Source organism: Taurulus bubalis (genome assembly GCF_910589615.1).
Source record: "Taurulus bubalis genome assembly, chromosome: 2".
Lineage (NCBI taxonomy): Eukaryota > Metazoa > Chordata > Actinopteri > Perciformes > Cottidae > Taurulus > Taurulus bubalis.
In genome coordinates, this window is record NC_136590.1 from 26,979,093 (window position 1) to 26,992,371 (window position 13,279).

Genomic DNA, 13,279 nt, shown 5'->3' on the forward strand with positions numbered 1-13,279 from the left:
CTAGGATGAATGACGAGCCTGTTGTTTTTTTAATAATAATAAGGTGCTGTTTATTTAATCATTTCATTACTCACATATCATGGTACACTCTGCTAAAGCTGAGTAGTATTTACCATGTGTAATACTGACCTCAGCTTCTTCCCCCAAGCTTCCTGCAGAAAAGAGAGCGGTCACAAACACGTGTAGCTCCAAGCTCGACTCCCAACACCACCTTTGTCCCTGGGTACATTCGGTCGAGGTAAATGGGTTCTGGATTATAGCGGTATGATATTTCATTTTTTTTACCCAAGGTCAGAGGCCCGGCGGGGGCCCGTCTGGTCCAGTCCTGTAAACTGTGAAGTGCTTATCTGGCTCTTTATACACACTAAATGTTCGGATTAAGTGTTTGATCACTTTAACTGCGACTGCAGAGGGCTACGACAGCACAAACCAGCCAGGTCGGTCAGAGCAGCGTCGCCTTTGAGTGGCGAGGGCGGCGTTTTGTTAGAGGTTCAGGTGGTCTGGTGTTTGATTTGGAATAAAACCGGACTGCAGATGTGTTGAGATCCAAAGTTCCTCAGCCTTTCCTGTCCGCATGCCGTTTAGACTTGCACGAGCATCGAGTGTTGTAGTAGCTGCCCAGATGACACACCATGGCATCAAAAACAGACCACATTAACAGCCCCATCTGGACAGAAAAGGAAACTTCCTCAAACTAAAAACAGTTATAACCACTTGGTGCAGACTCCCACTGCAATTTTCTTTTTGTCTTTGTACAACTTCAAGGCAGGAAGTTCCATTTATTTTGAATAGCTCTCAGTCTTAAAATTCATGTCTCCCTGCACAGGAATGGATTGTATTTTTAAATAGAGGACGGGGGGCCTGGAAGTATCCTAGTGTCCATCAGGCCTGATCCACTGAAACCAAACTCAACACGAGTCATCCCGATGTGCCGTGCTATGCCATGTAGATGAAGGTGTTTAAATCCGTCTCATCCCGCTTTATGTACTTGTGATCTATCAGCCACTCAATCTGCTCCTTGATCATCTTCTTCTGTGGTAAAAACATGTTCTTTAGGATCTCCACCAGCTCTGTCTGCAGCTGGGCGTTGTTGATGCGCTTCCTCATCTTCATGATCTGGATTATGGCCTCCTGGAGAAGGGAAACAAAAAATAAAACATTGGTCACAAAGTGCACTGTGAAACAGATGGATTATATTGTAGTTAAAACAAACACAGGGGTCTGTTGAAACTCCACGATGGGAAATGGAAGATGAAACCATTTATTCTCAGCAGGTGGTGTTGCATAACAAGAGAGAGCAGCAGTATCTTCACCTGCATGCTGCGAGCTCATGTCTGTACCTGTGTTCTTAGTATCCTGAGCTGGACGATGCCCTCGTTCTCCTCCTCTCTCATTCGCTCTGTGGTGAGTTGCAGCCGGCCAATCAGGTTAATCTTCCCCCTTTTCTGAACCTTTGAGTTTTTTCTGTAGAGTTAATTTAAAAGCACAAACAAATCAATGTACAATACAGGTTTACAGTTTTTAAGTGAAAAGGTTCAGGAAACTTGATGTGTGTAGGTATGCATGTGCAAATGTGAAATTGCAGATAACCTGCCACTATATCACTATAGTTTAATCTGACTTTTCTAAATTCATAAGCATGTTTAGCACACAATTTGAAGGTATTTGCAAGATTTTTGTCGCATTAAAAGTGATATGTAGATCAATTTGCAGGTCCGAGAATTACATTGCATGCTCATGCATGGGTCGCTAGTATAGAATTTGTTTTGATTTGTTAAACATGTAAATATATTTACGCGTGAGGACATTATCGTATGTTGCATCATTGGTGACAGGGCTCCCATAACTGATAATGTCATGCCCAATCTTACAAGATAACTTTCACTTACATGAGTGAAAACTCCTGGTTGACGTAAAATAGTGTTCCTTCTGCAAAGTCTTTGGGCGAAGACACCACCGGGTCGTACGACAACACCTGCCGCTTGAGTTTGGGAAATGCCACCAGAGACTGGGAGAGTGAGAAGAGAGAGAAGCGGTAAGAACAAATAATCTGATTAATAAAACAGATTGAAAACAAGCTACGTCAAATTTAAAACAATACACTTACAGCGCTGCATCTGTAGTTCAAAATACATTTGTGACAATCATAATGAAGCCAAATTACCAGATCCAGCTTCATCATTTATTTTATAACAGCTATCCGTTTACCCAGAGAGTGCGTCTCAGCTCAGCGTCCGGCAGCTCGGAGGCTAGCTTGAGGTTTTCAAAGCTGATCCGCTCTCTGGGCCTCTGGTTCCAGGCAAACAGCACAGCCAGCTGGAAGGTGGTCACCTCCAGGTCGTACTGGCCCACCTCATTCTTAAAGGTTATCTGGAGGAATAACATATTGTTTAGTCCATTTTCACAGGCAAAACATCCAAGTGTCTGATGGCCATGTTGCCATGTTGGTGCAAGTTTAAAAAAAAGTTAACCAAGCAATGGCACCAATGTGATTTAATGATCCAGTTTATGTGCAGTGTGTTTGTGGGTTTCACTCACAATGCCGTTGGACATGAGGTGATGCCAGTGCAGCTTCCTGCCACTGTGGTTCTTCTTGTAGAAGTCCTCTACCTCTGGTATCAAATCTTCCAGCTCGGTAGGTAGCGAGACAAAAACCTTCTCGCTGCTCCTCGACCACGCTCCAGCATTCAGGATCTTTATGTTGACCGAGTCGGCTGCAAGGGGAACATACAAAGACACCGAGGTTGCATGACAATTGCTTACAGTTTGTATGTCTTTAACTTACACACAAAAATACTGTCTTGAACAAAAGAGGTGGCCATTAGGAACTATTTTGGACGATTACTAATTTGGAAAGACACGTTTGCTTTCCAGAGAGCTAGATCAGAGGAACCACACAATCTTATTTCTGACCGCTAAATAAGAAGCTATAGGAGGGTATGCTTTTAACTTAACTTTACATAAAGACAGAAAACTGGAGGAAACAGCGAGCCTGGTAATTAACATATCATATCTTGTTTGTAAACTCTTATTATGTGTATATATTGACATTAGAAACTCGGCACATCTTCAGTCACTGACTAAAAATTCAACCGTGTCAGTCAATTCCAGGCTCTTCTACCTCTTACCTGGTAAAGCAAGCCTGTTATGTTTATGCATTTCTTTGAACAATTGGTTGAGGTCCTCTGACACCTTGATGTCTTGAAACATCCTGGCAAGCTTGTTGACATAGTCAGCTGGCATTCCTACTTCCTGTTAAGATACATGATACAACAGATAGAATTTTTTTTTTTTTTTACAGGCGATAGAAAAACTCAGGTTTTTGGCTCCACTAAATGACTAAAATAAAAACACATTTTCAGATTAGTAGGTATACTCTCAGTAGTCTCTCTCACCCCCCCCCCCCCTCCCCTCGGATCTCACCCTGAGCCACTCCACCATGTTCTCCTCTATCTCGCTGTCCGCTGAAATGTCCAGGATGAGTCGACGGGTCAGGTGGGCTTTGTGGTAGCGCATGAACACGTCTTTATTCTGCACATACTTCAGCACTAACAGCTGCAAAAAAAGTACACAGATGTTCACTGAAGCTCAGATTAAACATTTAGTTAGCTGCACATACATGAAACAAAATGCAGTCCAAGATCTACCGCCATACGCTGCTCATTGTGAGGGTGAGATTAAAACAGACTCCAGATAACGGTGACTGATAGGATCAAGCACAAACCAAACATGGAGCATCTGCAATTAAAAAAATACTTGAATTATCCTGAAAAATATTAAAAAGGTGAAATTAAATGGTAACAAAGTATAATCTCCCCTTCAGTTAGTAATACGGTCTCCAGTATATTCTAGATGACTTATGTTTGGAACAATGCAAAACCAATTTGTCACCTTTTTACAGTGCTCACCAAGAGGGCTCATGAAGCCAGGGCTCAGAACATGAAACGTACCACTTCCTTGAGCTTGGCCTCTATCTCTTCAGATGTGAGCTTCTTGCTCAGTGGGGTCTTCCTCAAGAGCATGTCACAGTAGTTGGCCAGCAGCTCTGGACACTTGGACTCTGGTTGAGTTTTCAGACCGACCCTGTAGAAACGCGATGGGAACACTGTTGCAGTCAGACGTCATCGCAATCAGGCAAAAAAAACTAAACGTCGTAGAAGGAGCATCTCTTACCCTTTCTGTTTCAGGGGAAGCTCTAATTTAAATATAGTGGCGTCATTTACTACAGCTTTATATGCCTGCAAAGAGGTTCGAAGAACAGTTTAAACATCGTCTGACAAGTGTGTCCTACAATGACACCAGGCTCGTGAGAGTTCGGCTCACTTTGTCTCGAGCGGTCAGGAAGCGTGGGTCGTCCTGAAAGGCCTCTTTCACCAGCTGACTGAAGCGGTTGAACAAGGTGAGCAGCTGCTCCACATATTTCTCGGAGTCCTGCAAAAAAGAACAGAAGGTGACACCAGTCAATGGGATGAGCCTGAATGTCCATTCTTCTGTGATTCTTCAGTCTGACTGCTTGCGTCGTCCGCATCGTGCCCCTCCCACCGCCACACAGGCTCAAGCCCGATGGATGGAACAGGGAGCTTCGTACTTAAAAACACACAGCAGTGGGAGTATAATTTGAAAAAATCTGCGACAAGAAAAACAACTTTTTCTAGCTGCTGTATATTTGATTGAGATCTGTTTCTCTCACTGAATGACTGAGTGAAGGGGGGAAGTCATATCTTGAGTAACAGGGTCATGATGTCTGGAAAGAGAGTTTTTTTTGGCACTTTGAGCCCCACAAGCTGAGCTCCATATAGTTCTATTATACGCCTTCGAGAGGAGGCCGATGTCTAAACACTCGGCAACTCGCACCAAAACAGTCTAGATGGATAATTATATATTTTTAATTTTTAATTTTGTCCCTTAATCATTAAGAATCAACTTGCATTCAGCAGATGTCAATTTGCCACCTGAATCAGAACATGTGTTGCATTTGACACTCACAGAGGTGATCGTCTCTGCTGTGGCCACCATATCAGCCAGGCCAGCGCTCATGATGTGCTCCTCCAGGTCCTTCAGCATGGGCTCGATGCCGCTGGGCACTTTGTCCATAAGAGAGAACATCAGATGCAGCTCTGTGATGGAGGGAAAAGCAACGTTATCACTTTCAAACCACATAAGCAGCAGAATGTTAAGATCATTTATTATAGTACTGTAAATTTGAATCATGGAACTGACTGGAACAAACATGTTGTATAAGCTAATGTTAAGAAGTTCAAGTGGATTTCAGGGATCTGTCATCTGGAATGATAAACAGTTTTTATTAAAAGTACTTGTGTTGAGACAACATTTCACGAAACGTTTTGTAATAAAAGGAACATGGTTATATTTCCCAAAGGAATCAAAACATAGTTGCATCTGTACTGAAATGCATTGGCTCTATGTTGGAGTAAAATATTTGCATTACTTGATTTAGCTCAAATAAAAAAAAAATTGCAAAGAATGTATACTGTACATATACAACAATAATCTTACAATACTCAAAGTGACTTTAAAACCTACTCAGCAGCAGCAAATAATAATAAAAAAAAAAATCTGGTCTGATCGTTGACAACATCTTCAGGACAACAACAATTTGTATTAGTTTACTGTATATTTTGGCAAATTGGCACGGTAACAAGTATGCAGAATTAGCTATTCGGAGTTTCTGTATCACCGGAATATTTTGATACTATATAAAAAACATGACATTTCTAAGGCAGGTTCTGGGGGGTAAAAAGGAGCATCTTTTCTGTGATTTCTTTGCGGCTTCATGTTTCTGACAACCCTTCACATATCATCCCTCATTCATGCAAGAGGAGTGGTGACAACAACACAATGCTGAGCAAGAAGGTTTGGTCAGGGCTATTTCCTGGTGCAAACCTGAGCTAGCTGTGCCTTTGGTGGGAGCAGTCCGTCCGTACTCACTCTCTGTCTCATTTCGTTTGATCATGCCTGGGCATTCGGCTAAGATGGTCTCCTTGAATAATGTAACCAGTGCATTGACGCAGCACTCCATTAACTAGGAAGATAAACAGAGGGGGAAACAATGCAGTGGAAACGCAAGACAGATTTGTGCAGCACATTCATAACACATTTCCATTTTGTGAAATATGCTTGATTGTTATATTTCTAAGAAGGTCGATTTTAGTCTCATGTCTAACTTCTTTGTTTAAAACCTTGCTGTTTGTTATGTACCGTTACTATTCCTCGACAAACAACAGTTTATCTGTCCACTCAGTACTCATGTGCAACTCCTTTTTTTTTAATGAACACAAGGCACAGATGTGAGATTTCTAATCTCACAGTCGGAAATAAAAGGAAACACCGTTGTGCATATTTCCCTAAACTGTTCTTTTAATAAAAAGTAAGTATAAGTAAAATATGTACAAGTTATATATGTATACACTAGTATTAAAAACAATTGTAATGAAATGATTAAAACTAATACAAAAAATAAAAAATGATTTAACTAAAAAAATGCTATAATTAATATGAGTTGCACTTTGGAAAAAGAGAGGACAACACTACATATAACATTGTAATGTACAAACATAACAGTAGAACACTCACTGCTTGTACAGAGTTACAGTCACGTCTCGTCTCCAGGTATCGCAGTGCACGTTTCTCCTCTTCCCTCAACTTCGAATCAGCCTGGAGAAAATACACACACACATTTATCTCTTTCACATAAAATACTCAACAAGATCTCAAACCTGATAATAAAAACAGAAAGAGTTGTGTGCGTGCGTGTATATATGTACATACATATACACACACACACACACACACACACATACATACATACATACATACATACATACATACATATATATATATATATATACATACATACATACATATATATATACATACATATACATATACATATATATACATATATATATATATATACATATATATATACATATACACATATATATATATATATATACACACATATATATATATATACATATATATATATATATATATACACATATACATATACACATATATATATATACATATACATATACATATATATATATATACATATATATATATATATATGTATATGTATATATATATATATATACACACATACATACATACACACAGAATATATTTATGTTTGTTAATTATTACAATTATGTATGCATGAAAAGGCAAGTACTCTATACAGTACATTTACATTTACACCAAAATAATACAAATTAAAAAAAAATTAAAAAATTAAAAAAATAAATATATTTGCCTGTAAATGCAACTATTAGCACATTGACAATCAAAAAATGAATATGGTTTTATAGAAATTATGTCTTTAAACTCAAGACTTCAAACTCAACCTCTGTCCTATCGGAGTACTTTATTTTGTTTGCGTGTCCCATGAGGGTCGTACTATCACTAAAATAAACAGGAAATGGTTCGATAAGAAAAACACGTCGCCACAGCAAGGCCATCGATTGTTGCAGAGGGAGGGGGTGAAATATTTTGTTTGTATAGTTTGAGATGTTCATATTGAGATTGCAGTGTTATACAATAGCATCAATAGCTAATGTTAATTATTGGGGATATCATTAGGCTATATCAGTGGTTCTCAAACTGTAGGGCGTGGCCCTCAGTGGGGCGCGTAGGTATTAGAGGTGGGGCGCAGTGGGGAGATGCAGATTCTTTCTAAAAAATAAAATTAAAAAAAATCCATTTATTTTTTTAATTTAGAATCCTTTATTAATCCCAGTGTGGAAATTATTCTATGCATTTTACTCATCCTACTAATTAAGGAGCAGTGTGCTGCTGTGAAGCACTGGGGGTTCAGTGTCTTGTTCAAGGACACTTCAACATGCAAACTATGGGGAGAATATTAGTTATTTTTTGCACAGATAGAACTTTATTTGCATTGTTCTAACAAAGTGATTGCACAGGTTATTAGTTTTTGTCTGATGGAACAATCTGGTTTACTTGAAAGGGATTTACATTTTCTTTATTCTATTATATGAAAAAGCACAGATGGAGGAGTCACAAAACGTTGGACCATTTTGTTACAATTTTGTTGGGGCGGTGGGGCCCGAACATTTTTCTTCCTCCAAAGTGAGACGTGACAGAAAAAGTTTGAGAACCACTGGGCTATATGAATACATTTTGTATATTAGCCTGTAATTTGAATTGCAGAATCTAACTAAATAATGTCAATATGAAGAGTAATTTATGTCGGGTTACAAACTCAAAATTGCTTCAAAAGTAATGAAATATATAATCCATTAGTAAAAAGAATACTTTCACACAACTCCTACAACAGGTCTGGACCACTTGTAAATTGTGTTTGTGCCTTACAGAGAAAATTCCAAATACAAGAAAATTGCTGAAATCTCTGATACAAGCTACTGAAGAACGAATCATTTGTACGAGTTGTTCTTGCTTTAGCAGCTACAAATAATCTAACTGGATTACTTCAAAAGGTTGGTGGAAAAGTCCTCCAGAAGAAATAAACAACCTCTGGGGAAGAAAAGGTCATTGAAGTAGCCGTGTTCAATCTACACCGACCGACATGAAGTATTAAAGCTTGAGCAAAGTGTACATTTCTGGCCCGTGCTGTGCTTTAACAGACACATTGCCTCAGTCTTGTTTGCGTGAGAGAGACACTGTGCAGAAGACGAGCACGAGACCAGCCACGGCAGCGGATCACGCTGGCTGTCTGACGGTTTTCTCTTTGGATTCATCCAACTGGCTTATTGCCACAATCATCAAAACAGGGAATAGGAGCCTCAATAGAAGCCTCAAGTTTCTGCTTCTTGTATTGTCTTCTCTACCGGAGAGAGCTGAAAGTTGTTTTCTTACAGCGTGAGCAGAGAGCGAGCTGGAAGCTGTGATTGGGAGCGGAGGGATTACAATACAAACATTTCACGGTATCAACTGACTAACTGTAGATAAATAGTATAAAAATGTATTCATGTCTCAACTTCATGGCATTGTTTCCCCCCGTTTTTTCATAAATTGGGAAGAGAAGAACATTAAATCAACAAGAAACATGCTCCAGTTAAAGTCCATGCCTGATGAGAAACATTGGCTCCATCACATATATATCTTATACACAGGCACAGCATCACCTGAGGCAACAGCCCAAAGAAGCATCTTTTAATCAGAAAAAAGAACAACTACAAAACGGTGTTTAAATTTTTTGGAGCGTTAAAACACAGAACGGCTCTTTGTAAGTATTTGATCCGCTCGGTACAATGAAATGTGGAACGCCTAGATGAGCCGTATGATTAAATCACTGCAGCCCATTCATGTGTGCGGGTAGCCAACAGGAAGTCTCAGACGCACATGCTCTCAAACTGGCTCAGCTGGAGGACGACACTAGTGCTGTATTGGCCCAAAAAACACAGTGAGCCACTTTCACAGGACGTAACGAGCCACCATGTTATAACGCAGTATCCAGTGTTTCTTAAAGCCATGGATGAAGAAAAAAATAACTGGATAAAGCGTTGGAGGCGGAGCCACGTTTGTCCCTATGAAAGTTGCTCAGTGACCCGGATCATCATCTGCATCTTAGGGCCCATCGGGCAAGTGCACTAGCGTTTACTTTTACTTCGCTTCCGAGCCCTTGTCCCACTTACATGATCGGCAGTTCTTTATGCAAAGGGAAATAACTCTGGATTCTGCTGTTATTGAACCTCCACAACTTTTAGAATCTAATGAATCATTAAAATGGCTTTTTAAGCCATCATACTGGGAAGTTTATTTTCCTTTTGGGCCCGATGGCCTCACATGGCGGAACAGGAAGTTGGAATTCCACGGTTTGGCCATGAAGTCAGTTTGGCTTCAAAGCTTGGCGATCTTCTTGGGGGCCTGCTTTAAGTTTCTGTCCAACATTAAATGGTCGTGACTGAACAAGCAATGTTGTTCATTAAAAACATGTCAGGGGTCATTTATTAGGAGCTAAACACTAAAACTTCCGACAATAAATCTGTGAGTGATACTCACATATTTCATGTAGTTTTGGACCCCATTTTGCTGGAGGTAGGCGGGTGCCTGTGTCCTGTAGAACCTCTCAGTAGAATCCATGTACGCCTTCTCAAAGTTGTCCCTGTAGATCTGCAGCTTGTCGTCAGGGTTGGAGCACAGGTTCACTGCTCAGGAACAAAACATAGAGCCAACACAAAAAAGATATGGGAGAGGTCAACATTGTGTCGGCAGATATGTAGACAGATCAGTGTAGTCAAAGGGTTACACATACAATATTTCAAACTGGCAGTATTTTAAAATTAGACATCACAAACACAGATGTGCAGTGCTTTGCAAATGTATTCGACCCTCCTGGTGTTTTTTCCTATTTTGTTGCATAACAACCTGACGTTTTGGATAATTATGTGGATTTTATTTAATGGACCGACAAAAAATAGTCAAATTGGTGAAGTGAAATGAAAATTTTTACTTTTTAAAACTGGACAGTGGTGTGCTCAAATATATATTTAGATCTAATCCAATACCTGCTCACGAGGCATTAGAGACAGCAGAGAAAGACAGATCACGGGAAAAGAGCAGGAGGGGGGCATCAAAGAAAATTCTTACAGCGATATTTATGAGTATCTACGTATTCAGCAGTCATAACTGTAGCTGTAAAGGCTATGGTGAAGGAGAAGGAACCATTTTTCAGGTAAACTTGGGAGTCCATGGAGTGGATACATGATGAGTTTCATATTTCTAAACTTCACTCTTTGAAAATATCTTAAATGCCATGAAAAGCTACTCTCATAAAACTATTTACTGTACAAAAAGAATCTAGTGTGTTACTGTGGGTCATACCGTAGGACTCTCTCACTCCGATGACCAGCTGGGAGTCAAAGGCCTCTCCCAGCCTCTCAGCATGGACAAGCTTCATGGCACTATCTTGTAGCCTGTTTTTGATGTTGGAGAAAATGGACTCGTTCCACGTGTCCAGCATCAGCTGAAGAGGCAGAGACACGGTCAGAAATGTGACGACAACGCACATCATGCTGATTTACTTTTTCCTGCTCCTCCTCACTTTGCGGACGATGCTGTCCTCCACGTTAGACTTCTTGTTGCTTCCTTGCTTGCCCATCAAAGTGATCTCCAGCTGACAGAAAGGCTTGGGCAAGATGTCACACTGCGTGAAGAACTTTCTCCACTCCACGATGTAGGCCTTCAGCAACGCCGTGTCATCCTGGTGACTCAACACTCGCTTAGAAACGGTGAGAAACACAAGGCTGATAAACCCTGCAGAATCTACTTGACAGATACCAAGCCGGAAGAACAGTTTATTTTTCCCTTGTAAATCAGCAACAGCATCGGTTACTTGTTTGCTTTGTAAAAACAGGGATAGATTCCCGTTATGGTCGTAGTCTTACTGCTTGTGCTTGTTTGATGAAGTCTAGGATGTCCTCTTTGAGGGCCTGGTGGATCTTAGCTGGACCTTTGTCATCCCACAGGCACACAGCATGGACATCTCTGTGAAACAATGACGAATTATCTGTCTTAACAAATTCACCTTTGCCTGCTTGCTTCAACGTCAATGCCTGAACTGAAAGCAGACGCATGACGGTAAACTTACGAGAACAAGTCGAACCACTGCTGTTTGGTGACGGACTCCTGCCGCAGCAGCTTCAGCACTATGGGACGCATCAGTTCCCATTTGTCCTCAAATTGAAGGGAGCCTTTGTTCTGAAAACAGACGGGAGGGAAGTGAACTACTCGATTCACAGAGCTTTATTTCAAGGTAAGGCAACGACACAAAAAAACTAAATACCAGGGTAAGTTCCAATTTAAAAGAGCGACAGTAACCCGGAGTAGTCCGAGGCCTTATTTTTTCATTATGCGCCTTAAGAATATGCCAGCATATTTTAATGCAAATAATTTGGTACGTATAATACATATTTTTATGATATCCTTTTTCATAATTAGAGTGAAGTGCCTTATACGTTCTCATATCAACATAGTCAGTTAATTTGAATCAAAAACAGATTAAAATGTTCTTAAGATTTGTTTTTATAAAACACGGTTTTAATATCCAGTCATAGAGCCAGAATTGTCCTGATAAAACTGTGGGGGTGGACTGTTTAACATCTCTCTAACATTGATGTTTTAATGTGCTTGTTTTACTTTTAATGTTATGCCTATATACTTGTTAAGGGTATTTGTACCATGCACAATAGTAACAGATGCACAGGAGGATTGCCTGTCTGCCCCTTACTGTACACAGATACTTATTTTTCAATGCAAAAAGTCTTCTGTTTTGACTGCAGTGTAATTTCCCTCCAACCAATAAACGTTGCACAGCTCTAACCTGTTACACTCACGGTGTAGCTGTGCCACCTCTTGTTTGAGGATATATGAATAGTGATTTAACTAAAGACACATTCCCCGAGGATTCCCGTAGAGCTAAACTTAGTTTACGGGATTAGGGTTCACACATTGCACAGACGCTGCTACAGACAGTTGCTTTTGTCAGCTTTTTAGCTTGGGGGGTGGTGGTCTTCTGCTGATTCCTGTCTCACTGAAGTGACAGATGATATGATATGTGTTGCTAACGTACGATAGTTACACAGATAATATTCTTATTTCAGGGGCCAGGTTAAGCTAACGAGGCGTCTCCCCGTACGTTGTCGCTCCCAACGTGTCTGCGCACTTTCTTCCTGTCTAGTTATAGCGGCGGTGTGTGCCATTATATTCAGCTAAATCAGTGATAAGTGGCTAATGTTAGCCAGATGTAACTTAACTGCTCCGAGCTCGGGTCAACGCCGACTGCGCAGGCGCGAACAGGTGCTGCGTAATGTTCGTTAAGTTTGGGTCTAAATGAAAACATCACACCGCGCGATTGACACGCGCTTCAGCGGCCGTTAAATACAAAATAATTGAATTAAACTGGCTCCTACCTTTAGCAAATTAGACGTCGCCATGTTCCCCTCAACTTATCCTCTCGTGAAATCTCGCGTGAACTACAGGAAGCGTGAAGATTAACCTCATCACATCGCCGACTCTTTCTAAATATAGATCAATAATAGACGTATTAACCAGTTAAAACCATCCTGGTGATTTCATTCTTTAATGTATGTCCTTTTACTTATTTATCAGTTATTAGTTAATCGTCATAACATATTTAACATTGATGGAAGAAGTATTCAGATCCTTCACTTAAAAGCACCAATGAATACATGCTCTTTTTTATGTAAAAGTCCTGTATTCAAAATTTTACTTCGATAAAAATGAAGAACTAAAATCACTCATTATGCAAAAGAGC

The 13,279-nt window shown here is 40.2% G+C and overlaps 1 protein-coding gene across 1 annotated transcript; it reads right to left on the bottom strand.

The window, feature by feature from the left end:
* On the bottom strand, positions 1 to 12,938 carry LOC306753898 (cullin-5; the record flags this gene model as incomplete). Its single annotated transcript, XM_079237812.1, has 19 exons — positions 1 to 1,131; positions 1,341 to 1,464; positions 1,890 to 2,008; positions 2,209 to 2,370; positions 2,539 to 2,714; positions 3,129 to 3,252; positions 3,424 to 3,555; positions 3,951 to 4,083; positions 4,174 to 4,238; positions 4,324 to 4,431; positions 4,987 to 5,117; positions 5,950 to 6,043; positions 6,595 to 6,675; positions 10,006 to 10,151; positions 10,828 to 10,969; positions 11,048 to 11,224; positions 11,391 to 11,490; positions 11,594 to 11,703; positions 12,915 to 12,938. The coding sequence occupies 19 exons, from the start codon at positions 12,936 to 12,938 to the stop codon at positions 937 to 939; spliced, it is 2,343 nt and encodes a 780-aa protein (XP_079093938.1). The 3' UTR covers positions 1 to 936.
* Positions 12,939 to 13,279: the final 341 nt, after the last annotated feature.